Genomic DNA, 25,703 nt, shown 5'->3' with positions numbered 1-25,703 from the left:
CTATATGTTTGAGTTTCAACATATGAACTAATTTCTGAGCAGGGGTTTGGACTCATGTTTGGTTGCCAAGTGGTGACTTTCCCACATTCCCGCTCCAGCCTCTTTTATTTATCATTAAAGAGGTTCTTTGACATTTTATGACTTTGGACCTGAGTCATCTGACTCCATTGGTACACAGCCCATTCAGTGCCCTCAGGACTTACAAAGATGGTGGCATATTGTTCATAGGATCCGTACATGTACCGATAGCTTTTACTCAAATTCTGAATATTTGCTGATCTTGCTGCCCACGGTATTGACACTGAAGTAAAATATTTAGAGAACAGAAGGTCACCTGGAGCAAACGTGGACGAACAACCTTCAAACATTGTGCAACACTGACCATGTCACCACCCTGGGTGGGTGGCTAGGAGGACATGCTGTTTGCCTAGTAAACAGGAGGGTGCATAATGATTAAACCACCTCCCAAACTACAACTTAAATGTCATCTGAAAGAAACGAGACACTTCACTGGAGCCGAAGCCGCCTGCGAGTCCCACAGACAAGATGTTGCGAGTAGCAGTCCTCTGCGTGCTGCTCGGCCTGACAGGCACAGTATGGGTATGATCAGCTCTCTGTTTGATTTACATCTTTTTTGCAAAGTTGGTTTTTTTTTTTAATATTTTTTTTTTTATGCCCATTTATTGGTAGTCTGACGGGCTTCCCTTTTCCAAATCTAGGCCACTCTTTCAGACCAGACATCTTTTTCATAACTGTGCGAAATACGAAAATAAAAAAAATCTATAAATGAATTGGAGTTTATAACGTGTATTTGTGTATGGTCTCCTAAGTTACTCTAAAATCACGTGCGTGAGCTCTTCTGTGACGTCACACCAAAAATGGCTGTGCGTGCCAGTGCAAGAGTTTAGAGATATAAGTAGTTTTCATATGCCTAACGAGTAAGGCTTTCTTGTATGGAAATCACGATGTAGACTGAATGAGTATTATTTTGTCTTGTGGCCTTATGATTCCCACGAGGTATGGGAAGAGGAGCTTTTCGGTTGACATGATAGTCGAGTGGTTTATAAATGTCATCAAAATCCAAATAATTAAATGATGTTACCAAAACGCAAGGTTACCTAGTATATATATTATGGCATGATTAGCAGCTTTTAGTTGGGCTAAAACGTGTAGTGGAAGGAACTGAAATAATGTTCATTTGAGTTAATCATGAAGTCGAGCTGTAATAAAATCATGTTTATATCGTTTAAAGAAGCAACGTGTATATGTAGGATTGAAGGGTTTTGCGGCTGCTCTTTGCGATGTTCAGATAATAATGTTATGCTCATGATTGCAAATTTTAGAATGTTCAGACTTTGAGAAATAATTCACGATTTATACCTAATTTCCATGAAATATGTATGTTCAAACCATGCTTTTAGTCCAGTACCTAATAGCAAAAGACATGTGTTGGCAACCTGTAAGAAGAACGTGTTACGAGTATTCTGTTAAAACAAGGATTAGCAAAGCCAACAGGTCAGGGGTTAATGTTTCAAAGCATGCTGTGTTACAGAGAGACATAGCAGGACGCAAGTAGGAGTGGAATTGAGGAATATAAATTGTAAAGTAGTTTTCATGCAGTTCCTCTAGGCTGAACCTTGATGTTATTGACAAAGGGCCGAGGGGCATATTACCAAGGGCCTTATCGCCGCTTTAGCGGGAATTTTTCCTGCTAAAGCGGCGATAATTTTATTGCCCTATTACCTAGCTGTCATTAACACCAGTTAGCGACAGCTAGTAGGAGATAGCGATCATCTTGGGGCCCACTTTGCATGTCAGCGATAATTATCGCTATTGACATGCAAAGTGGGCGTGCCAAGATGTTAGCGACTGTAAACAGTTGCTAACATCACTATCTCCTATTACCTACAAAAGCGTACTTTTGGAAATATTCGCGCTAAGCGCGAATATCTCCAAAAGCTAACGCCTGCCCAGAGCAGTTCTTAGCCATGTTATCCAATGGTAGGGGGATAACATGGCTAAGAGCATTAGCTCGGTAATACATGAATATCGCTGACTTTTCAGTGATATTCATGCATTACGTCCGATTTTTATCGGTTTTGAGATAAACCTTGATGCAAGGTTTATCTGCGATAAAAATCGGTGGAGCTCGGCGATAATAATTTTGCCGCTAAGCCAAAACAGCGATAATTATCGCTAGTTGTTGGTAATATGCCCCCTAATTATTAATTTGGCGGTCGACGAGACCGCTGAACGCCTGGTGGTGGTCTGGCCACCACCACCCTGCGGGACTATTTACAGTATTACGACTGTGCTGGACGGACCCGTCATGAGACCGCTGGCACCACCTGCATCAAGTATACTGCTGGGCCGGCGGTCTTCAACCCGGTAGGAATATGTTGGCGGTGCCTCAACTGGCACCGCCAATCATATTCCAACTTGCCACTTCACCACCCTTTTCATGGCGGTGAGCCCACCAATGGAAAGGGTGCATGTGGGGGGGCGCACGTAGTGCCCCCTCGATTTGCAACCCCTAGTTCCTGCACCTTGCAGGAAGGTGCAGGCGGCGCTCTGGCAGTCTACCTTTTAGGCTCTTCTATGGGCCTGACAGACAGCCGCTGTCAGACCACCAGCAGGACCGCCCGTTAGACCAGGATATAACTCCTAATCTGGTGGGCAGTTGCACCATGGGTTTGGCGGTCCCACGGCGGACGTTGCGGCCACCGATGTGGGAACGTCAAACTCGTAATTAGGCCCAAAGTCTCAAGACAATGGCAGAAAGAGGCTGGTCGAATAAAGCCAGTGGTGGAACGGACAGAACGAATCCCACACAATATATATTGTTATAAATAGATGTGTTTGACAGCTGTGCTGTTAACATCCAGACTGAACATGTCATGTATTTTATCTACTTGTGTATATGTGAAGGCACAACCATACATAAGTTATGTAAATATATATGCAAGAATTAGTCTCTTCAGTATTGCATAAAAGATTTCTTTATGAACTGGGGTATCTGTGCTGATGAAAACTAGGGAAGAGAGTGGCCAATTTCTATTAAGGTCCATACTACAAATAATATGTTCAAATAATTAGGACACCTAAAAATACAAGAAAAAACTCGATGAAAGTACCTTTTATTTTCTAACAAATTCCCTGTTTCTAAGAGTTACTTCAAGGACTCAGTCAGAGCTTCTTTGGAATAAATGTCCTGGGTTATAAAGTGCATTCTAGAACAGTTTTTGGAATATCTTTACCATTACAGACAGAATTCAACATATACAAATCAATAGTGGTTCTTCCCTGAAGTGCTAGGCCATGACCACCTTAATGAGTTTTAATGTTTTCTAAGGGCAAAAAGCCATAATCCTCATAATACAATCCAAGTTCTTCTTACCGGGATCATACGCAGCCTGATACCTGTTTTAGGCTTGTTGGGCCTCATCAGTGAGGTGAAGTGTTGGTCCCATGGAACAGCAAGCTTATGACCCACATCTGGATATATCACTCTCATTGAAGGAGACCTTCTGCTTGACATCCCACTGCAATTTAAGACAGGGTAATTAAACAGCACAAAAGTGATAGATGGAAATGCTAGAAGTGACTTGAACCTAAAGTAACTAATCCGGCCAAAATTCATACCATCATCAATTAACTTGCCCCTCTTATTATAGACAAGGACCAACCATATGTGAATCGGTCTTGGCCCCTTCCCAATATGGATAATTCAGCAGAACAGAGTACAGAGGCCAACACCACCCATAATGTACCTAATCAATGAACAGCTTCTCTTTACAATGGTTAAAATATGGCATTCTTGGAAATATGTTTGCTACACTACAGCACACACAACACCCCCTACACATATAAGGGCATTGTTCAAATGGATTTTCATTTATCTATATATGCACAGACCAATATGATACATTGGAAACTGTCAGAACCCCACCTCTAGTTGCTGCTTTTATATGTAATATTCGAGTTGTTTCAAACCAGCTTGTATAATTACTTACCAATTCAATGCTCCTTTCTTATTTCTTGCAAGTCGGAGGATGGAGGCACAACATTTGATGAGGAAGGAGCTACCGGCAGGGGCCCAAGAGTCGTCGAGCATGGCACAGCATCACAGTGCAAGCAGGAGAGGAACTGGGGTATCTGTGCGGATGAAGACTGGGTAAGAGTGTAGCCCATGTCTATTAAGGACCACACTACACCAGCAGAGCCAGGCGTCAGTCATCAATGTACCACTACTTCTTGCTATTCTTATTTCAATAAATGAGATGGCCCAATAATTTTCATTTTTTGAACCTACTCAGTGTTTAGCTTAACAGATCATCAAAAATGCAAGTACTGGCTATCTGTAAATCAAACTGAAGCTATCACAACACTCAATTTTTGCCCCTCTTCTGCCCGTTGGCTCAGAACATCAGAATGGGATCTCATGATTTTGCCAGGCAGCTTATGTCTTTAGTACTGTGTAAAACCAGTACTACCATCAAGCCTAAAGCTGATGCGGTAACATGGCTGCTAACAATTTATCTGACTCGGAAATTGCTTTCTATTACCTTTCCTATTAAAGTGGAAAATGTATGGAGGAAAGCAGGGATATGAAAACTCAATCTGTAAATAGAAAAACCCACAAAAATACCCCTTGTCGGCACAATTATACCCATAAAAATATGGAGGAACACCATAAAGGCTATTGTAAGTTAAAGCCTAAATTGTCTGATATATACTCCTTCTGCATTAGTTAAGTATACTTACTAATCCACCTACACTTGTCACAAGGTCTCTTGTGATGTACTTATAAAGAGTTGTTAACTGTGCAGATGCCTGGGATACGTCCCATTTTCAATAAGGTCTCTTGGCCAGGAGATTTGAAAATAATAGTCACCGGTCAGACTCCTAATTACTGCCATCAAGGTCAAACATAGTTTGCTGCATTATGTGTAAATATTGTCTTTCTGTGCTTTTCAAATACAAACGAGAAATGCCCCATACCAGATTTCCTGTAGGGATAGCAAAGACACACATTTTTCAATTTGTACCATGCGTTAAGATCTTAATGCATATCCAAAGCTGTACATGTTTACGATTAGCCAAGTGCCATTCTGGGTCCACATATATTATTATCAAAAATCGAGCATTCCATAGTTAATAGTATACGTAAGGGCTTTGTAGCCCATGAGAGTCAGGTCACCAATTATATTTTTGCTATGACTGGTTACTGTCCTAGGTTAATTTTTCTTCTGTGAAGGGGGTTTGGCGTGGCCTAGGTTTGTACTAAGGTTATTTCAAGGTCATTATATGAGTATTCTCTGACCATACCTTGCTTACACTTTAGGTACCTGAAGATGCTTTTAGTTTTGAAACACAAGTTAAGGTAATAGCTAATCTTAATTTCGATCATAACCATTTCCGTTATATAGCAAAGCCTATAGTACTGTATTTACCACGAACATTAATTTTAACTAAGGTTGTATATGGGTAGGGTCAGTCCGCAGTCTAATGGATTCATTTTTTTCTGGTGAGATCATTATGTTTTTTACTCGTCTGTAATGTTTAATGTCTAAATGTTGGTGGGATTTCCAATGGCTTCCGTCTGTAAAAATGCCTCAATTTCTGAAATAAGTCCCCCATGAGAGCTTGCACAACGATTCTGAAATCTGGAGGACTGATCTCCAAAGTAGATTTTAATTTTAATTTTATTTTATTTTCATATAGAACTGCATGCCTTTGAGTTGGTCTGACAGTATATAAGAAGTATATTATAACAAGATGGTGTTGACTTGTATGCAGAAGCCATTGGTGCCTGAAATGTAATTTATATGGGGAGGTAGTTGTGGATCCCAACTGGGAAGATAACCCCACCTCAAATCTAGAACGTCAGGTCTAATGACATGTATTATGGTGTGAAAACAATCAGTTGGTTAGATGATGGTCCAACATGCAGGTGCTAGTAGCTCCAATCACCCACTACCTAAGGTGCTAATTACACAGTACTAGCTCTGTGTATACATTAGAATTTGAAGAAAGGAGTTTGAGTCAGCACTCTGAAATAACAATATGCAAATCCAATATGTAATAGACAAGTGTAACAAACACAATGTAATTGCTTCTTCAAATGTCGTTTTTCAATAAGTCAAAGTTATTACAGAAAGTACAATTAAGTACAAATGATTAATAGTTTCGTTGCTAGTTGGTTTTATTGCTTTCGATGTTTCCAACATAGAATTTCCCAACACGTGTTTCGTCTAAACATAGACTTTTTCAAGGCAGTTCGCACGTTTGCAGTTCAGACGTTTCTATCAGGAACAATCACGTAACCACAATATAAGGAGATGCCACAAATAGAGTCTCCTAATGGGATTTGTTATGCAAGTGCAGGGCAATGTCCTCGAATTCATTCAGGGTCTCAATCCACTGTCAGCCCTCATATCAATCTCTTTTCTACAGTAGACTGCGCCCAGGTTTTGTATCCATTTCAGATGTCCGATTGCTAACAAGGATGTTCACAGTGATCATTAGATATTATTTTGTCTTTTGTTCAAGGCAACAGCAAAGGGACGTAATCCAAGTGTAGAACAGTCCCTAGTCGGTATATCTCCCTGATATGCAAGCAATGTGTCTAGACGTGCAGAATGGAGGTCAGGCTGGAAGACGCTATTTTCTCTAGGAGGATACTTAGCAGGGTTCCCCCTCGAGTGTGAATTCTCAGCTCCAATCACCATGAGCCTCAACGCGGTGACTGACGGCCAGGCGCTTGATTAACAACATATTTCTAGACACAGATACATAAAAGCATATGCGATTACATATGACTTCCTCTGCCACCCACACACAAATACAAACAGGTGCACACATTCACATAGGTAAAGACACACAGAAACACACACACACCTGGGATTACTCATTGCGCATCCACACACATCTGGAGCTACAGGTCACATCTGTGTGTTTTTATGACCGTACAAAATTGGAGGCGCGCAGTGCTATTTTCATGTCTTTTCTTCTGCTTTACCAAATGCAGGGCTCAAAATGTCCTTCTGGCTGCCGAATGCAAGGACTTGCTGATCAAAAGGATAGGGAATTTGGGAAGAGAATAGATGCTGTTCGGAAAGCACTGGTCGACAACCAAAATACGTACAAGAGTGCTGACGTGACCACCAAAGAAACCTACAACATAATCAAAGAGAACCTAGCCGCAGGCCAGAGTAAGTAGCCCACCTTCACTATCAATGCCCTCAGTGTGAATGGATTGGTGGATTACCACCAAAGATGCCTGTAGGCAGGGCTTTAAGTGGTCCGGGTCCTGACTGTGATCAACACCGAAAGTTCTAAAAAGCAGGTGCCGAGAGGGGTCCCTATTGGGCGCTCCATTTTTGCCCTCACCCTCGGTGAACAGATAAATGTTTACTTTGAGGCAGTACCACTGCTCCCTGCCTTTGAGGTAACCTAAAAGAGTCTTGTTATAGTTCTTTCACAGTCTCATCATTTCAGAACTGAAGCATTTTCTGTATTATATGTACACAACAAAGCCATAGTTGTTGCTTATTTACCTTAAGCAGCTAACAACCATTGGCAAAGCCAATAGTCCTGGCTTGTTGTAGGTGTAATGTTACTTGCTGTGTTACATATCTGGATGCAACGATAGAAACAACAAAATGCCAGACGGGCCGCACACTATGCTAAGCAAAGATTTTGTAGCTTGGGTGTTTTTATGCTAAGCCCCCCCCCTTTAAGAGACCCTCCCAGTTTTTTTATCCCACTTATAGCCCTGCCTATAGGGATCAGGAAATCGCAGCATGTACCCAGGTCAAAGGAAATCTATTAAACTCACTGGTTAATTAAATGTTTCAAGAGGTCATTGTGCTTAGAATCTGTTGAAAGAACTGTTCTAAAAATCCACACAAGTACATCCTAAAATAAGTAAAAAGGACAGAATATTCACACAAAAATAGCAAATGGGTCAATATCTTGCAAGTTTCCCAAATGTCTTCATTCACAGAATCAGGATCAATGGACATTAACATCCGCACTCAAACCGTAATATTACAGCAAGTCTACTGGTACTAAGTTTTAAGTGTGGGGCAGACAATGAATTGTTATGGGGCTATCCTGGCAAAACACATTAAGGTGCGACATCATAACGATGTGAGTGTTCTAAAAAAAGTGGGCCATTTCCTTCCCTGGAAACACATGCCGAACTACCCCAATAAAAGGGCGAAGACCCTTTCAAGAGTTAGTAAGGAGAAGGGAATATCTTTTAGAAGAATTAGAAGAAAAACGTAAGAATGTCAAGCTCGACACTGATGAAGCTCCAGAGCTTATCCCCAAACCTTGCTCTTGGCAGAATCAAGTAAACCTTCCGCAAGAATCTCTTACTCCTCCAAAAATGACTGCTACCCCAGATCATCTCGGAAAACAAATTTAGTAGCATGTATTTAATCATTCCTCACTTACGGGTTCTAACAAGTTAGAAGATCCAGCAGGTGCCATGTTGATGGGGTTTTTTAAGGCAATGGGTATAATTGGGCTGTTGCACAGCAGTGAGAGAGAGAGCAATAGAATCCTTTATTGTTTAAAGTGTGCATAAAACTATATACAATAATTACTTTACAGAAAAGATATCTCAAAATACTAATTAAAAAGCACCATTAAAAATCCCAACATTTAAAAAAAGAAATTTGAAAGTAAAGTATTTTTCACCCAGAGTTTAACCACCTGCCTCAAGAACTTTACAAGATTACCCACCACTTTTACCGAACCTCCTTTAAAGCACACTAATACATACTCTGGTATATTTTTTATGCCCTCAGCATTAAACATTGACTTTAAATATTTTTCAATGCATCTAGTGGGGCTGGGCATAGGCACCCTATGTGTTCAATTGATTCTTCTGCTAACTTTCACATCCTACATTACTTGTCAGTGAGTGCAGCCCTTTAGTTGCCATGTACCTTCAAAAGCCCTAAAAAAGAGGTAAAAAAAAACACCTGCATCTCAAAAAAGCATAATTGTCCTGAGGCCTCAAATTACTTTTTAAGATGTTCACATGACGGTTCTCAGAAACAATTTTGTCTATATCAAATACTAAATACGGTTATACTCCAACCTCCTCTAATTTAGTAGCACCTATTTTCCAAATATTCTTTGAACTATTTTGACCAAATGACAGTACTTGGTTTTGTTGTTATTGATAAAAAAGGTTATTTTCCTGATTATATACTTGGATTCAATTAAGTTGCCTTTGAAAACTCACCTGGGCTATCGCTAGAATGACCAGATCATCAGTGTAAGCTAAAAAAGAACCTTAGTTTGCCCTAACATAGGGGCATCATCTAAGCTATGAGTGCGTGAATCTGCTAAATCCAATACATACAAATTAAAAAGGAATGTAGCTAAAATGCACTCTTGCTTTAAGCCTTCAATGGTAGGAATTTTGGGAGAAAGACCATACTCAATGGAGATATTGACTCTAACCCATGTATTGCTGTGGAGTTTTATTATCAGATGTAAGAGAACTAGCTGCATACCCCAGTTCTGAAGCCTCCTCCACAACCTCGTTCAATTCACCTTATCGAAGGTTGTAGAAAAATCTATAAAGCAAGCGAAAAGTTTGTTTTTTGAGTATGGGCTTTCTGCCTATTCACGGTTAAGGCTTTGATATTATCTAATGTGCTACTATTGGAATGGAACCCTGAACGATGGAAAGTTCAGCTATTTGATTTTTCCACCTATATGTATAGATGGGATAATAGGTGTTTAGCAAATAGTTTTTCAACTGCATCAAGCAGACCAATGAGGCGATAGCTGGTTGGCAAATATTTGGGTCTCGTTTATATATGGGGCACAAGATTGCTGATTTCAATGAAGGTAAAACACAGCCTGTATATATGACCAAGTTGAACATAGGTGTTAGAATCAAACCCTCCTTTTCAGGATTAAGCTTCATTAGGGCAAAGGGAAGCATATTAGAACCAGGAGCCCATGAAGATTTACAATTTTTTATTAGTTTCACGGTATCTGCATGATTGATTCTAAGTTGGAATCTATCTACTTGGCCTTCTGTGCACCTCATGTCCATTTCCTGAATCATGTAAAGCACCAACAGGTGATTTTTCCATTGGTTGTGTGTTATGCAGTAATCACAACCCACTTTAGAGTTTTTAGTGCCCTGACCAACTATGAACCAAAAATCTTTATTAATTTTGGTGGCTATTGCGGTGTGGAGCTCGTTCCATTTGCATTCTTGTTCTTTTTTTTATCTGGTAAATTTCAGTTCTTATCTTAGATTTCAATTTTTTTATGGCCAGTATATTTCCTACCTTCCCTTCAACAGTATATTCGATAACTGATTCTTTGCCTGGCAATTTAAAAGTTGAACGAGCGGGTTGGTCGGTCCGATGCCTTCCATTTATATGGTGAAACCCCAGGACCAGTAGAGTGTAACTAAACAATCTATCCGGCCAGGAGTTTTTTAGCGCAAAGTTTGGATCAGGGACAGTTGACTGTAAATCTATGCTATCCCCTTAAGGGGCGTTCTGCCCTGGTTGGACCAGGTTGTTATGAAAAATCACCGGTCAACACGATCCTGGCATTAGGGATTAGATCTAAAATGGTTTCAACATCCTCTAGGATGATTAATAATTTCTCCCTTTCCTGGGCTTTTACGTAGGGTGGGGGGATATGTACAATGATCACATGAATTTTTATATTAGTCGAAAATTGTACCCAAACAGCCAGGATATTTATTGGTCACGTATGCAATCCGTTAGTTCGTGACACCTGAGGAACATCTCAAATGTACCGATGAACCACTACACGGACTACCCCAAAAGCCTTTAGTTTCTGGAATACCCAGCGATTAGTAATTTTTTTTTTCAAAACCGTATTTATTAAAAGTTCAAGCAGATCAAGTGTACAGCACCCCAAGAGCAGGGGAACACGACAATATGCAAAGTACAGTAGAAAATACGTATGGCTCAAACTTTCGATTAACCCCTACCCGCCCCTGTATCCCCCCCACAATCCCAACAGTACCAACTACCCACCCCTTATCCCACCCTAACCCGATGCACGTGATCACAGTTAGCTGCAGAAGACAAGAGAAAACACACTAAGTGTCTTGGAGCTATCCGGGCCCCGAGGCTTCAATCATCAGACAGACCATCATCCGTTACAATGGGAGGATCTAATGTCAGGTTTCTGTAGTCCGCCCACCGCTTCCAGATCTTGTAATGTTTCCTAGGGCAGCCCCTGGCCTCAAACACCGGCTTTTCCAGCCCCATGAGGAAGTCTAAGCCCGCCTTCCAGGCGCCAAGTGGGGGGGCACGGTCACTCTTCCAGGCCCTCGCCAGGTCTCTCTTGGCCACAACAAGGCCCAACAGCAGGAGATGGCGCTTATAGGCGTTACCACCCACTTGATCTAGGACATGAAGAAGACCCAACCTAGGTGTACGAGGTAGCTCCCACCCCAGCACCTCCGACAGGCAGTCCCACACCCCACCCCAGAACCGGACCAGGCCCACACATGACCACACAGTATGCACTAATGTGCCCCTCTCGGCCCCACAGCGCAGGCAATCTGGGGAAGCAATAAGGCCCGCCCTCCACAGTCTCTCCCTGGTGTAATAGGCCCGATGTAGGTATTTAAATTGTATGAATCTCAACCGTACTGCAATAGCCGCACCCCGGGGGGATTCCAGCGCCTCTCTCCAGTCATCCTCATCCAGCGGTCCAACATCCATCTCCCAAGCGGCCTTCAACGACACCAGGGAAGAGGAGCAGTGAGTGACCAACGATTGGTAGATTTTCGAGACTTTTTTATCCCCAAGGTCTCCCATGAACAGCTTAGCCTCAACGGGGCTGAAGTCTGGAAGCTGGTCCAGCTCCACTAGGCTCGGCGCCAGCGCATGACGAAGCTGTAGGTACTTAAAAAACTGGGTCTTGGGCATCGCAAACTCACCGCTGAGCACTTCAAAGGACTTAAGGGAAGTCCCGGTAAGTACGTGACCAAGCGACGAGATCCCTATGGAGTCCCAGCCACCAAACCCTTGCAAAGAAGCCAGCGCCGGGAGTCGCCCGTTGTGCCACAGCGGAGTTTCGGCCGTCAGCCGTCCCCACCAACCCATTCGACGTAGTGCCTGCCTCCAAATCAGGAAGACCACTTGTGTCGCATGTGGCAGCGACTTCCGCCGCCCCGCTGAATACAAGAGGGTATGGAGCGTGGCATCTCCCATCAGAAAATGTTCCAGGGCATACGCCGGGTCGTCGCGGCCCCCGTACCACCACTCATTCAAGACCAGCAGATGAGAGGCTTGATAGTAGGACAATATGTCTGACGTCGCGAGGCCTCCACAGTACGTGGACAAAAAGCAGGTCCGCAGTGCCACCCTAGAAGCACCCCCAGCCCACAAAAACCGGCCTAATAGGGAGTTCACACGCCGGAACCACTGCGGGTCTACTCTGTATGGATGGTTCTGTAGTTGGTAAAGTAGTCTAGGGAGGGCCACCATCTTAAAAATGGCAGATCTGCCATAGATGTTCAGAGGCATGCGTGACCATGTCTTAACGTCGGATTGAACCCTGTCCCACACCGGTTGTATGTTACGCTCCCAGGCAACAGCGGCAGACTCCGACAGGAAGACTCCGAGATACTTCAGGCCACCAACCGCCACCTGCAGATCCACTGCCCAAGGAGACACCTCGCGCCGGCCCCCCAACAACCAGAGGGTCGATTTGCGTGGGTTAAGGTATAGTCCCGAGACTTCCCCAAACACACGCATTATCTCCAAAATACGCGGTCCTGAACGATCCAGGTCTGTCAAAAAGAAAAGAACATCATCCGCATACAGTGCGATTCTGTCCGTGAGGCTCGCACTCCACACAAAGCCACGAAGCTGTGCATCAATGCGCACCCAGGCCGCCAGCGGCTCCATGGCTAGCGCAAAGAGATACGGGGACAGGGGGCACCCCTGCCGGGTCCCCCTAGCAATCGGGAATTTCTCCGAAATGGCGCCCGAGACACGCACCGAGGCTGTGATGTCGGTGTACAGCAGTCGGACGTACGAGACAAAAACTGGGCCTAAGTTGAGGCGCGGCAACAGAGCAAAGAGGTATGTCCAACTGACAGAATCAAACGCTCTGTCGATGTCCGCCAGTAAGAGCGCCGCCCGCTCCCCAGTCGCCCCCATCGCACTAACCGCCACCTGCGCCCGTCTGATGTTGTGCCTTGTCGCCCTGCCCGGCATAAATCCCGCCTGATCCGGGTGGACCAGATCCGTCACATACGGGAGAAGGCGATTTGCCAACGCCTTAGCCAATAATTTGGCCTCAAAATTAATAAGAGAAATCGGGCGATACGACTCGTGCCTGTCAGGGGGCCTACCCGGTTTCAGGAACACCACTATTTCAGCCTGACGCCAGTCGACCGGCAAGCAACCACCCTCTCGCGCCGCCTCCAAAGCCTTCCGATAGTGCGGTCCCAGCTGCAGATGAAATTTCTTGTAAAATTCGCTAGGGAAGCCACTCAGCGATTAGTAATTTTGATTATGAAAAACTGATACTTTCCAGGTTTCCTGTAAACAAATAATATCATACATATTCAAAAAGTTATATAGTTCCGGGTTATGATTCTCTTCTTGCCTGTCCGACCCGTTGATGTTCCATGAGCAAGTCACTAGTTAGTTGTGCCTTAGTTTGTCGCTGTCACTACCGGGATCAGGAATGCCGGTGTCGATCTTTTGTGGCTATGGACCCCAGGTTGTTGCCAGTGGAAAATGAGCGGATCTGTTCATCTTGGTGTTGGAACACCCAACAGTTATTACCTAATCATGAATACCCATGTTATTTTCAGGGCCTTAAAAAAAGGGCATATTGTTCAAGATATTTTTTGGGCTACTCCTGCACAATACGAAGAAAATCATTTTACCAACCTCAGAAGGTTGAATAGACCTATGGAGATCCAAGTATGTGGTGTGTAGTGTGCATGCAAATATTAACCGTAGGTCATTAGCATGCTGATGTGAAATATGTGGCATATTTCAAGTTTGTACACCTATACATTTCTAATTACAAGTCCCTGGAAGAGATATTTTTAGTGGAGCATCTGTTTGATCAAGCACTCTTTCCTCCATTTTTTATGATAGTACATGTATCGTCCCAATGGCCCTTGTACTTGCAGGCTTTTCAAGAAAGTCACGAGCACATTTAAAAAATATATTTATTATTTGAAATGTTTTATCATTGTTTTAAATATAAACATACGTCTCTGTTGACCTTGCCTCCATAGTCCTATCTGACAACTCTTTGTCCACTCTGAAGAAAATACTATAGGAAGACAGTGTGTGAGAGAGGAGTGAGAGAGAGTGAAAGAGAGAGAGAGAGAGAGAGAGAGAGAGAGAGAGAATAAGACTGTGAAGGAAATAGAAAAACAAAAAGAGAAAGACGGGGAGAGCAAAAGAGACAGAGAAGGAATGCGAAAGAGATAGCAGTAGAGAACATGAGTGGGAGAGAAGACAAGAAATAGAGGGAGAGAAATAGACATAGGGCGGAAGAGAGAGAAAGAAAAGCCAAAGTAGAGCAAGAGCAAACCGGAGTCACATAAATATCCACAGTATTCCTTAACTTCTGAGAGCAGGAAATAAGCCAAGCCTTTATAAATGCCAGTATATGTGAAACTACATGGATTAGGGAGGATGGAGGGGGCACACCATTGCACATACCGCACTAGCACAGCATACCATTGGAACACAATATGCCACACGGTAATGTGTTAGACATGAAAGATACTGATTTTGTGGGACTGTGGTCCTTTAACTCCAGAACTCTCAACGATCATCTTTCATGAGTATCAAATTCCTAGCCTAACTCCACTCATGTATTTAAGTGGGATTGTGTTCAGACCAGTGGCACAGAGCAAAATGATGGTCACAGGCACAATGTGATGGAAGGCCTTAGTCTCCCATATCTCACAGATATTTATCGATCCTGGGCTGAATAGGGCTCGCTTAAAGGGTTGGGGTCCTCGGGAAGGGCTGGGGTGGTTGCATTCTATTTTATACGCCCTTGGTTCCGAATGTGATGAGCAGAGATCCCTCTGAAAAAATATACAATAACATTGAACCTCTGTTCTCTATTCAGCTGGTGAAGGTCTCTATAATCAAGTCTCGGACGATTTGAGGAGAAGAATCTCGAACCTGAAGATTAAAGTTGTCAACCAGTTGAACACAATCAAGTCTTTGGAAAACAGCATCCGCCAGCAGGTCCAGAGCATGAAGCGCTTGGAGGTGAGTGGCACTACTCCTTCACGCTTCTAAGGAGTGGAGAGGGTTAACCCATAAAATCCATAGCACAATGGAGGCTGAAAAATCTTCTTGATCTGGACAATTGGAAAGTATGCTAATGCTGTTTAGAAAAATATTTGGAATCAACTTCTTGATACTGACATAGTGTCAGCTCAGCTGTAATCTCTATATGTCCCACAGAGATCAACTCCTGATGAATACAAATATTTCATTCTAATTTTATTCCTATGATCATGATACGGGAAGGGACTTATGTAATCTCTACCTGTCCCACAGAGATCAACTCCTGATAAATACAAATATTTAATTCTAATTTTATTCCTATGATCATGATACGGGAAGGGATTTATATGTTGGCGGAGTGTATACTCTGTCACAATGGCAACTGAGTACACACACTTACAACATGAAGGTTCACCTGCCTGATTTAGGTTTGGGGGACCATCGGTTTGGCTTCGACAGTGACTACTCTGTCATTGCCTTCGCTAAAACTTTCTGAGGGCCCAACGCAGTAAGGGCTGTCAGAGAAATGGCTAAATGTCCACCCACCCAATTTAGATGGGCATACATGTAGCCATTTAGACATTTTCTTACTGTCTGTCACCACCGGGCAAACCCTGGTGTTGAGGGACTATCAAATGTGAATAATGTTCCCCCTATCATGGAAGATAATTCCAATAGTGGGGTACAGCATTATTTTTTTTTGATTTTAAAAATAAAAAAATAAACATGTTTGGTATAAGGTCGCGTCATGCTGAACCATCCGGCATCAAACAGTAATATGCATTTGCAGGAAACGCTGTGATAGTGGTTCCTGCAAAATGCTTTATAAATGACCGCTAGTTCGGTGGTCATTTATACATTGGGTGGGTGGTCCCTTGAGCAGGAGGAAGTAGTAATCTACTCCATTTTCCTGAAAGAACAAAGGGTCATGAACCAATAAATATATCGGACCCATAGTGTGGCAATTCAGAAACAATGAATGCTAAGAAAACATTTATGAAACTTGGCTAATCATGTGTGTGCTTTGTATCCTAAATATTTCACTCATTAATGAGTGGCGAGGGGACCTTATGCTGATATATTTAGGTAATTGGCCTATTCCTCATATAATACAATTTTTTCATATGATTCCTATGAATTAAGTGGGACTCTGTATTAGGTCAACAAAACTTAATAATGGGACTGTGTATTAGGTCAACAAAACTTCAAAATGCAGAGAATGAGTCTTCCTATATAATCTGTAAATGTTGGTTTGTTTGGCTAGCTCGCAGTACCACATCTAAGCTCCTAACCTTACAGAGTTATAATAAAAGTAATCTGAGACAAAATCCTAACTTTACGACTTTCGCTATTCACAAAAGGTACTTAGGAGTAGTAAAGTTAGGATTACTAACTTTACTACTCCTAGTAAAGTTAGGAATCCCAACTTTACTATTCCTAAATGCCTTTTGTGGATAGCAAAAGTCGTAAAGTTAGGATTTTGTCTCAGTTTAGGAGTAGTAAAGTTAGAAATCTTAACTTTACTACTCCTAAATGCCTTTTGTGAATACTGAAAGTCGTAAAGGTAGGATTTTGTCTCAGATTACTTTTGTGAATCGGGCCCAGTGTCAGTAACCTCAAACATGACCATTAAGAATCTCAAGGAAATTGTGGAAACCGATCAAACGTTTCGTTTATCATTTTTGCATTCCCAAGGTGTCAAAAAGAAAAGATACAAGAATGACATTTATAGTGTTTATTGAAAAACACTTTATTCTTTGTAAATAAAATATGAACTGCAATTATTAGACACATGAGACACATCATTGTTATAAGCATTATCAGAATGGTAAAACAACCATGTTAATTGTTCATAATATTACTAAAGTTACTCCTATCTATCATTAATTTCTATTTGCTAAAAAGAGCTTATCGAAAGCACCCTTCTGCCAGTCCTGTTGTACATATATAACCCCATACAGGGTACAGTGTGCCAGGAAGCCAGCCTTGGTGCATTAATGAACGCACCCTATCATGAGTGTGCAGGCTTTCACACTTCACTTGCACAGCTCTCTTTCTTCTCAGGCAGGACTGCATCTCAGTCACAGCTTACAGGCAGCTTCCATGATAACTCTGGCGGGAAGTGAACCTCTCACCAACTTAAGCATGGGCGCTGTTTAAATAATAAACAAGCAAGCTTATCACACTGTGCCAGAGGTGTGGAACAACATCTGTAATTAGTCTTAAGCAGAAGAGTCACCTCCTACGAGCACAGGAAAAAAAACCAAAGCATTGTGTTCTGAAATGTGAAACCCTCGGACACATTGTACAGACTAAAGGGTGACAATGTATATCAGGAACAAATGCGTGCCTGGCGTATTCTCATATTAGGGGAAGACATGTGTAAACCACCATTAGAAAAAGATGCTAAGTTAAAAAGGAAAGCTAAAATGAGACTAAGTATTAGCTCCACAACACCCTCCACTTGTGTAGAACGAGACGTCTACATACGAATAAGCAATAGCAATAAATATATGTAAAATATAATATATGTAAAAATCCTTAAGCTTTATATAAATCTCTAATAACATAATCAGATGCTAAAAGCCATAACAAGTGCCAAGAAGGAATCTGAATTAAAGGACGGCATCTCCAAAATGTCCACAACATCCATTGTTAGAGTGTCATTGAGGCCTGAGACGGAACCCGTGTCTGCAGACTGCCCATCAACAGAGTTCTGAACATCAAGATCCAAAGGAAACATATATAAATCTCCAGTCCATCCAGTAGAAGTCAAATGCAGTAGTGGAAGGAGTGCAGCCTGCAAAGAGGAACCAGATGCCAGGAAACCTGAAGTCGAAGGAGCGTCCAGCTTTGGCAAAGGCTTTCATAGTAGGCATCTTGCAGCAAAGTGAGTAGAATCACAGGGTAACACAACTGATGCTACTGCAAACGACGCACAAGATGATTTATGTCCAGAGACTGGGACAATTGTGGAGCAACGCAGCACAAGTCGATACACACTTGAAAGAGCACCATAGGCAATGAAACACAGGCTGTACTCTCTGAAACAAACAGGCTTGAAGGACAGAGACCAGTTCTCGTTCAGTTCCAATAACGGAGAGTCTCCAAAGTACTTTATCATACGTCCATGACCCAGGAATATGTGTGGGAGTTCTATTACAATGAGACCTCATTGTGGCTCATCCATTGCGGAGCAACAAACAAGGACCATAATAGCAACCAAAAGGAATAACACAAACGGATTGCTCCAAAAACACTTGAAGACAACTAACAAAGACAAGAGAACTCCATGCACAGTCAGAAACAAAGAAAAAAATCCATTCCCAATCACTCTGAAAAGGTGTGCCACTTCAGTGGTGTCATAAGATAACACGGATGTATGACGTTACAACGCATACTTTTACAACGCCTACCTTTACATCGCATTTTTTACAACGCATACGATTACAATGCATAATGCTTTTGGGCGCTGGATAGTGAATAGTTTAATTTACTATTCCAACTCCAGTCCCCGTGGACACTAGGGAAGGTTATTGGATAGTAAATTAACCTATTCCCTATCATAGAGCGCCCCCAAGCGCTATGCGTTGTAATAGTTTGCGTTGTAAAAGTTGCGTCGTAATGGTAGTGCGTTGTAAAAGTTTCGTTGTAAATGCTGTTCACCGATAACACGATTATTGTGACTTCTTGTTTACATTATTTTCTAAACAATCGGGTGGCTAATTCACATTCCTCCAAAAACGTAGATGTAACAAGTTCCCTTCTTCTGGCACCATTCCAGAGTGAGTTCAGACACTCTTGAATGGATAATGCTTTATTGCAATAAGAGATGTGAATTTTTCTTAATCATCCCCTCTGTTCTCAAAAAAGTGATTGGACAGGGCTGTAGAAAGAGGGCATATTCTACCCTGAGGCTCCAGAACATTGATAAGTTGTTCCCAGTAAGGCACTGTAATGAAGTTGACTTCAAAACAGTGGGATATGTGACTTTTCTCATGCCATTGTTGAGTTGTCACTAGGTTTCATATTTGTCTCACTATCTGATCTTTGGCACCTAACCAGGTTTCTTTGTCACTATCTTGTCTGGTGTGACTTTCCTTTTGGTTGCTTGAAATTCAAGGACATTTTTGTTAATTTTCCATGGAAACCATGGCATTTATATTAGAGATGTGTGTATTTACCATGTGCAATGGCAATCTTGCCATCTTCATGTATAGATGCTGTCATGCTCGACCACTGTGGCATATGATGATTAGATATTAATTTAGCGGAACAAAGGAATATAATGTGTTTTCATAGTTTGAACATAGGAAGATCTGTCTCGACAACGCAGGTTGAGGGCAAAATGAACAGGAAACAGTCAGTCATTCATTCTGGATTCGTAAAAAGGTGCAAAGAAAGCAATCATAGTATTGACGTTCATTATCACTTATAGGTTAAGAGATATAGAACTTGTTTCCCCTTTCACTGTTGGTATTCATTCACAAGATCTCTCATTAGCATTTTTACCTCTATCGTGATTCTTCTTGCGAGTTGTTCCTGTGTTTGTGTGTTCAACAAAACCTCATTTCTTTCTTTCTTTTATTTCTCTTGTCCATATTGTCACCCTTTTGCCTAAATAATAGATGGAATTCATGTTTCTTCTGAGTCTCTTCCTCTTTATAACCTCTTGCTTCCTCAATCATATTTAGCCCCAGGTTTATTTGCACTCTTTCTGCCATCATCTGTCCCTTCTCAGTTTATTAACTCTGTCTTTCTCCTTTCAAAGGTGGACATTGACATCAAGATCCGTGCCTGCAAGGGATCCTGCTCCAAGGGCCATGTATACAACGTGGACACCAGCAGCTATGACAACATGCGACAGCAGCTGCTCCAAGCTTCCACGGTCAACCTGCAGCCTGACACCAACGAGCTGCCTGTGCTGAAGATGAGACTGCTTAAAGAAGACAAGCCTACCCATTTCAAGACCTTGCCTGTGGACAAATTTGGAGACGGACAATATAATATGTTTTCCGACATTGAACAACGCAAAATGGTTATAGAGAGACATCAAGAGGTAATAGGCACTGGAGTGGGGACTGCCCCCTTGGCTTCTGGCCCCGCCCCTGACAAAGCAACCATAATTCACACAGGCACCAAAGATTTCTCCTCTGGCAAGGACTTTGAAGCAACAGGGGGAGGCTCAAAATCTACTTCCACTGTCACTACACATGGTCGAGTCATTCAGTGCACCAAAACAATCACAAAGAAAACAGTCCATGGCCCCGATGGCCCCAGAGAAGAAATCTCTGAATCCATCACCGGGGGTGAAGGGGACGAGTGCAGCAAGCTAAGCAGTGCAGGGGGTGATGGGAAAGGCTTTGTGTTGACAGGGGGAGAAAAATCTACTACCAGCACTGTCACCACTCAAGGCCGCGTTGTTTCATGCACCAAAACCACTTCTAAAAAAATTGTCCAAGGCCCAACTGGCCCCAAAGAAGTTGTCACAGAATCATTTTCTGGTGGTGAGGGTGATGAGTGCTCTAAACTTGGCAGCCTGGGGATAGGTGAGAAGGGGGCGGAAGTCAACGTCAAGGTCACTTCTGGCAATGGCTTCACTGACCTGAGCAGCTTCCCTAGCCTGGATGATTTCTTCCAGAGTGGGACTGCCAGCAAAGTGCAGACCGGCAGTGGTACAAGCGGTGGGTCAAGCTACACTAAAGATGGGAGTAGCTCGACGTCCACCAAAGTCATCCATTCTACTCATGACGTCTTCTCTGACTTAGGTGAAGGTGAGGCAGATGACTTTAGTAGCCTCCACCTAGGCGCCCCAAGTTTTCCTGACAGTTCTTCTTCCTTTACCAAAACGGTAGTCGTCAGCAGCAGTGGGGACACCAAAGAAGGCTCTCCCTTTGACATCAAGACGATGAAGAGCGCCCCAGTGTTTGATGACCTGGGGCCTATCCAGCACGATGAGAGTGGGGAGGACAACCCAGACCTTCAGGCTCGTAGCGTGAAGAAGGAAGCTGTCAACTTGCAGGACCACTACGTTGGGACAGGTAAATCTAGTCAGAAGTAAGCCCAGTGCCAAACCCAATCCATCAGCAAAATCACCCGGGCAAATCAATGCAACGCAAACATCGCAGCAGATTAAGGGTTCCAGTTTTTAAAATACAATTAGTGACCTTTTGGCCCACCAAATGTCTACATTTGAACTCCTTTCTGAACACAATTTCGAATACTGTAAGTTAGTAAGCATTTTTCCATAGCAAATATAGCTCTTATTTGTGAAGGTGCTATGCTGTCAGCATAAGCTGGGGACATTTTTAGATATGGACCCCAAAGATGATACAAACATTGTGGTCTTTGATAACTGAGAATCCACATGACCAGCAGCCAATTCGCTCTTTAAGTGAGGCAACTACTTTTCACCTTCGGGTTAGTCCTCTGTAGACCATGTGTGCAGACAGACTTATACAATAGCCACTAAAATAGTTCGTTTATAAGTATGGCAAGATAAAGACCACAATCCCAGAAACACAACACTCTTTATCTTAAATTTAATAGATGCTAAATAACAGGATGGAATATTACCATGCATTAAATTGGAAATGTTGTCATAACATTTTCAAATAACGTCAGAAACAAGTCGAAATGGTCATTTGACAACATAAAACAACTGCTACTTTCTTTCAAGTAAGTGTTGGAAAGAGAGCTCGCATTACAAAATTAGAGTGTGCTAACACTTAGATTTGAAAAATAAAATTTATGAAGGAAACACGTTTGGGCCATCAAGGCTGCAGCTGCTTTCCAAGCAACGTTTACTTGGGAGAAATATTAGCAAACACATATAGGTGATACCAAATTTAAATTTCTGCAGGCCTCTATTTTCTTGGCCAAACCATTTTGTCCAATGAGTGCATGCACTTATCATCAATGTTATCTTTGAGAGGCTCCTGGGCTTTTGTGTAGTTTACTTATAACTCGTTGTAAACCAGACCAACTTGTATTTATATTTTTTAGACTGTGCTGATATCCAACAAAAACACTCTTCTGGTGCCAAAAGTGGCATTTTCAAAATCAGACCAGAAGGATCTACTAAAGTGCTGTCAGTCTATTGCGACCAAGACACCAATCTTGGAGGATGGCTTTTGATCCAACAGAGGAAAGACGGATCCATGAATTTTAATCGCACCTGGCACGACTACAAGGAAGGCTTTAGCAACTTGGACGGAACCGGCAGTGGAGAAGGCTGGCTGGGCAATGAATATCTCCATCTGCTGACCCAGAGGGACACAATCCTTCGAGTGGAGCTAGAGGACTGGTCAGGGGCAGAGGCCTATGCAGAGTACACTGTGCAAGTGGGGCCTGAATCTGAGGGCTATGCGCTCAAAGTGTCTCAGTATGACGGCACCGCGGGGGACCCGCTCATTGAAGGCTCGCCTGAGGACTCAGAGTACACGTCCCATGCCAACATGAAGTTCAGCACCCTGGACAGGGATAATGACCGGTGGGAAGAGAGTTGTGCAGAAATGTACGGAGGCGGGTGGTGGTACAACAACTGCCAGGCAGCTAACCTCAACGGCATCTACTACGTAGGAGGCCAGTACGACCCCAGGAACAACGTCCCATATGAGATTGAGAACGGGGTGGTCTGGTCGACCTTCAAACCTGTTGATTATTCCCTGAAAGTGGTGAGGATGAAAATCAGGCCTGCAGAGACATTATAGGCAGGAACCCAAGAAGTTGTATTTTATTTTTTTTACCCCACAGACAAGATTTGCACCTTTAGCAAATGTGTTGCTAAATGTAATGTCACATAAAAAAGTTAACGCTTCCAATTACACAATTTTTAATTCCATAAACCTGCGTCTGTCGATTTCTTTGAGTGGGTGGAGAAGGTTGGTTTGAAACAATCAAGAAAACAAAACAAACTCATAAAAAACAGATGGGGGAGGATGTGAGAAACAGGGGAACCAACATCCTTTCTGCCCTTACGGCTGTTTGTCATAATATCGAGGTCACGGATATCAACCTTCATAATATCGCCTACAGAATTATCGACTGCCACTTTATTATGAAGGTAAATATTTCAATGTAAGGATAGATTTACTCTTCTTGGCACTTCCTCCGTGTACTGTAAAGATACATATAAACAAAGTAAACAGTCGTGTAGTAAAAAATAATACATCTAGATTTCTCTCTGGCTGCTGACCTTGAAGTTTGTTCGGAGTCGATGTTCTGAGTCCATCGTTTTGTAGGTCGATGTGAACAGCTCGATATTCTGGTAGCTCACCGTCCTCACTAAAACAATTTAAAAGGACATGTATTTGGCGCAGAAAGAGTGCGAGGAAGAGAGTCCTCCGAAAGCAACTGCTTTTGAATATGCGCTATTTCATAATCTGTATCTGATATCCGTACAAAGGAAGTATACACCTATCGTTTAATAGTTAAGGGGACTTATTACCCACCTGCAGTCAAGTAAGTTGATGGGTGCCCATTATATCACTTGTGTTACAGGATATGCCCACATTTTAGTTAAAGAATGGCAGTCCGCGGCAGACCCGTGCAGTCACGTTCATTTTTTGGTATTTAAAGTCCGCGGACCCGATTCACAAAAGTAATCTGAGACAAAATCCTAACTTTTCGATTTTCGGTATTCACAAAAGGCATTTAGTACTAGTAGTAAAGTTAGGATTTCTAATTTTACTACTACTAAACTGAGAAAAATCCAAACTTTATGACTTTCGGTATACAAAAAAGGCATTTAGTAGTAGTAAAGTTAGGAATTCTAACTTGACTCCTACTACTAAATGTCTTTTGTTAAAACCGAAAGTCATAAAGTTAGGATTTTGCCTCAGATCACTTTTGTGAATCGGGCCCTGCAGAGGTAGAAGGGAGGTGGATCTGGAGGGCACTAAGACCCAAGGGTTGCAAGAAATTGGGTGAGAGGCTTGAGACTGCGGGCACTGCTTTGTAAAGCTTTTCACACTGTTGGTTTATTCATTTGAAAGATGTTCCCTTGTACCTTATGCTCAGCTCTCCTATAGTCAACTGCCAGGCTAGTGGCGTCAAATAATGTACAGTTCTTATGAGGAGTCAGCGGGTGCAGAACCATGAAGCGTCCCGCAAAATGAAAGGGAAAGCACAGTGCTTCATTTGTTGTTAACGTCTATCATCTGAGACAATGACATTATGCAATTGGTTAAGCAGGGTCATGTGACTCGACTGAATGGTCTTCCTGTGTGGTTGTAACATTAGGAGACACTATGCAGTTGGCAGGGATCATTGTCAGTGCACTACATCTCAGCTAGCATGTCTGGTGGGTGCTAAAGTGGGTTAAGTGAGCTTCCAGTTTTATTTTCGAGGACAGGTTTTTTCCAAGGTGACTATTTGGATAAAACACAAGTTTTTAGTTCTTATATCTGTATTTTCTCCTTTGATTTTGCTTTTTCTTTTGCCCCTGCATTTTGCACTTCTTGGCCACTGTACTTTTGAATTGCTTCATAAAAACAGTGGGATGATACATTATTTTGTAATGATTCTAAAAAACAGTCCTGCAAGCAACCTTTTCATATACCGGGGTTTGTTGAAATATATGGGTCGTGATCCCAAGATGGTCATCAGAAGGCTGTGATGGCCACACGTGCTGTGCTCTGACCAATCATAATCAAGTGTTAAACCCATATACCAAAATGCAAGTCTGGCAAATTATTAGGTCTCAGCCATTGGAATGCATCATAACAATTGAACCGTCTGAACTGACATTTGAACTGAATGTAGGTAAGCGATGTGAAACCCCTGTTAATGCACGGGTCGGAAGTACACGTTGAGTGCTATTTAATGCATCCGATAATAATTAAATGCGCTAAATACCTCAACCTTTGTTAAATTTCCGGAGTTCACATACAGTAATTACAATATTGTGCAGATTTTGGTGTATTCAAAACCAAATTCCGCATGTTATTCCCCCAGGAACTCTTAATAGGTGCTATTTATAGCACCTGATAGATAATCCTGACAGATAATCCTGATAGATATCCTGAGCCCCACCCTTTTTAATATCTATATGGCCCCAATCTTTTGGTGCCCAGATCATATCCTACGCTGATGACACCCAGCTTCTGTTCTCGTGTAGCAAGGGGGAAGATTTCGACAGCGGTCGGATTCGGGAATGCCTGGAAGCCGTTTTCAACTGGTTTCAAAGGCATAGTCTGAAGTGTAACTCTGACAAGTCTGAGTTACTCTTCTTCGGCTGCCAGCCGGATCCTGGCTGGAAGTCTTGGTGGCCTTGTGATATGTCTCCACCTGATACTGCATCATTAAAGGCGAAAAATCTGGGCTTCCTGTGTGATGTCGATCTCTCCTTTAGACCCCAGATCATCGGGCTCACGGGGAAGTGTTTCGGCA

At 42.5% G+C, this 25,703-nt stretch overlaps 1 protein-coding gene across 1 annotated transcript; it reads left to right on the top strand.

Annotated features, from left to right (window-relative positions):
* The first annotated feature begins 442 nt into the window (after positions 1–442).
* Positions 443–23,158, top strand: FGA (fibrinogen alpha chain). The gene is made up of 6 exons (XM_078676960.1): positions 443–600; positions 4,046–4,174; positions 7,031–7,214; positions 15,145–15,290; positions 20,083–21,352; positions 22,317–23,158. The coding sequence occupies exons 1-6, from the start codon at positions 547–549 to the stop codon at positions 23,021–23,023; spliced, it is 2,490 nt and encodes an 829-aa protein (XP_078533086.1). The 5' UTR covers positions 443–546; the 3' UTR covers positions 23,024–23,158.
* The last annotated feature ends 2,545 nt before the right edge of the window (positions 23,159–25,703 follow it).

This window comes from Lissotriton helveticus, chromosome 2_1 (genome assembly GCF_964261635.1).
Source record: "Lissotriton helveticus chromosome 2_1, aLisHel1.1, whole genome shotgun sequence".
In the NCBI taxonomy this organism is placed as follows: Eukaryota; Metazoa; Chordata; class Amphibia; order Caudata; family Salamandridae; genus Lissotriton; species Lissotriton helveticus.
Note: the sequence above shows the minus strand (reverse complement) of the source record. Positions and strands in the feature narration are given on the sequence as shown.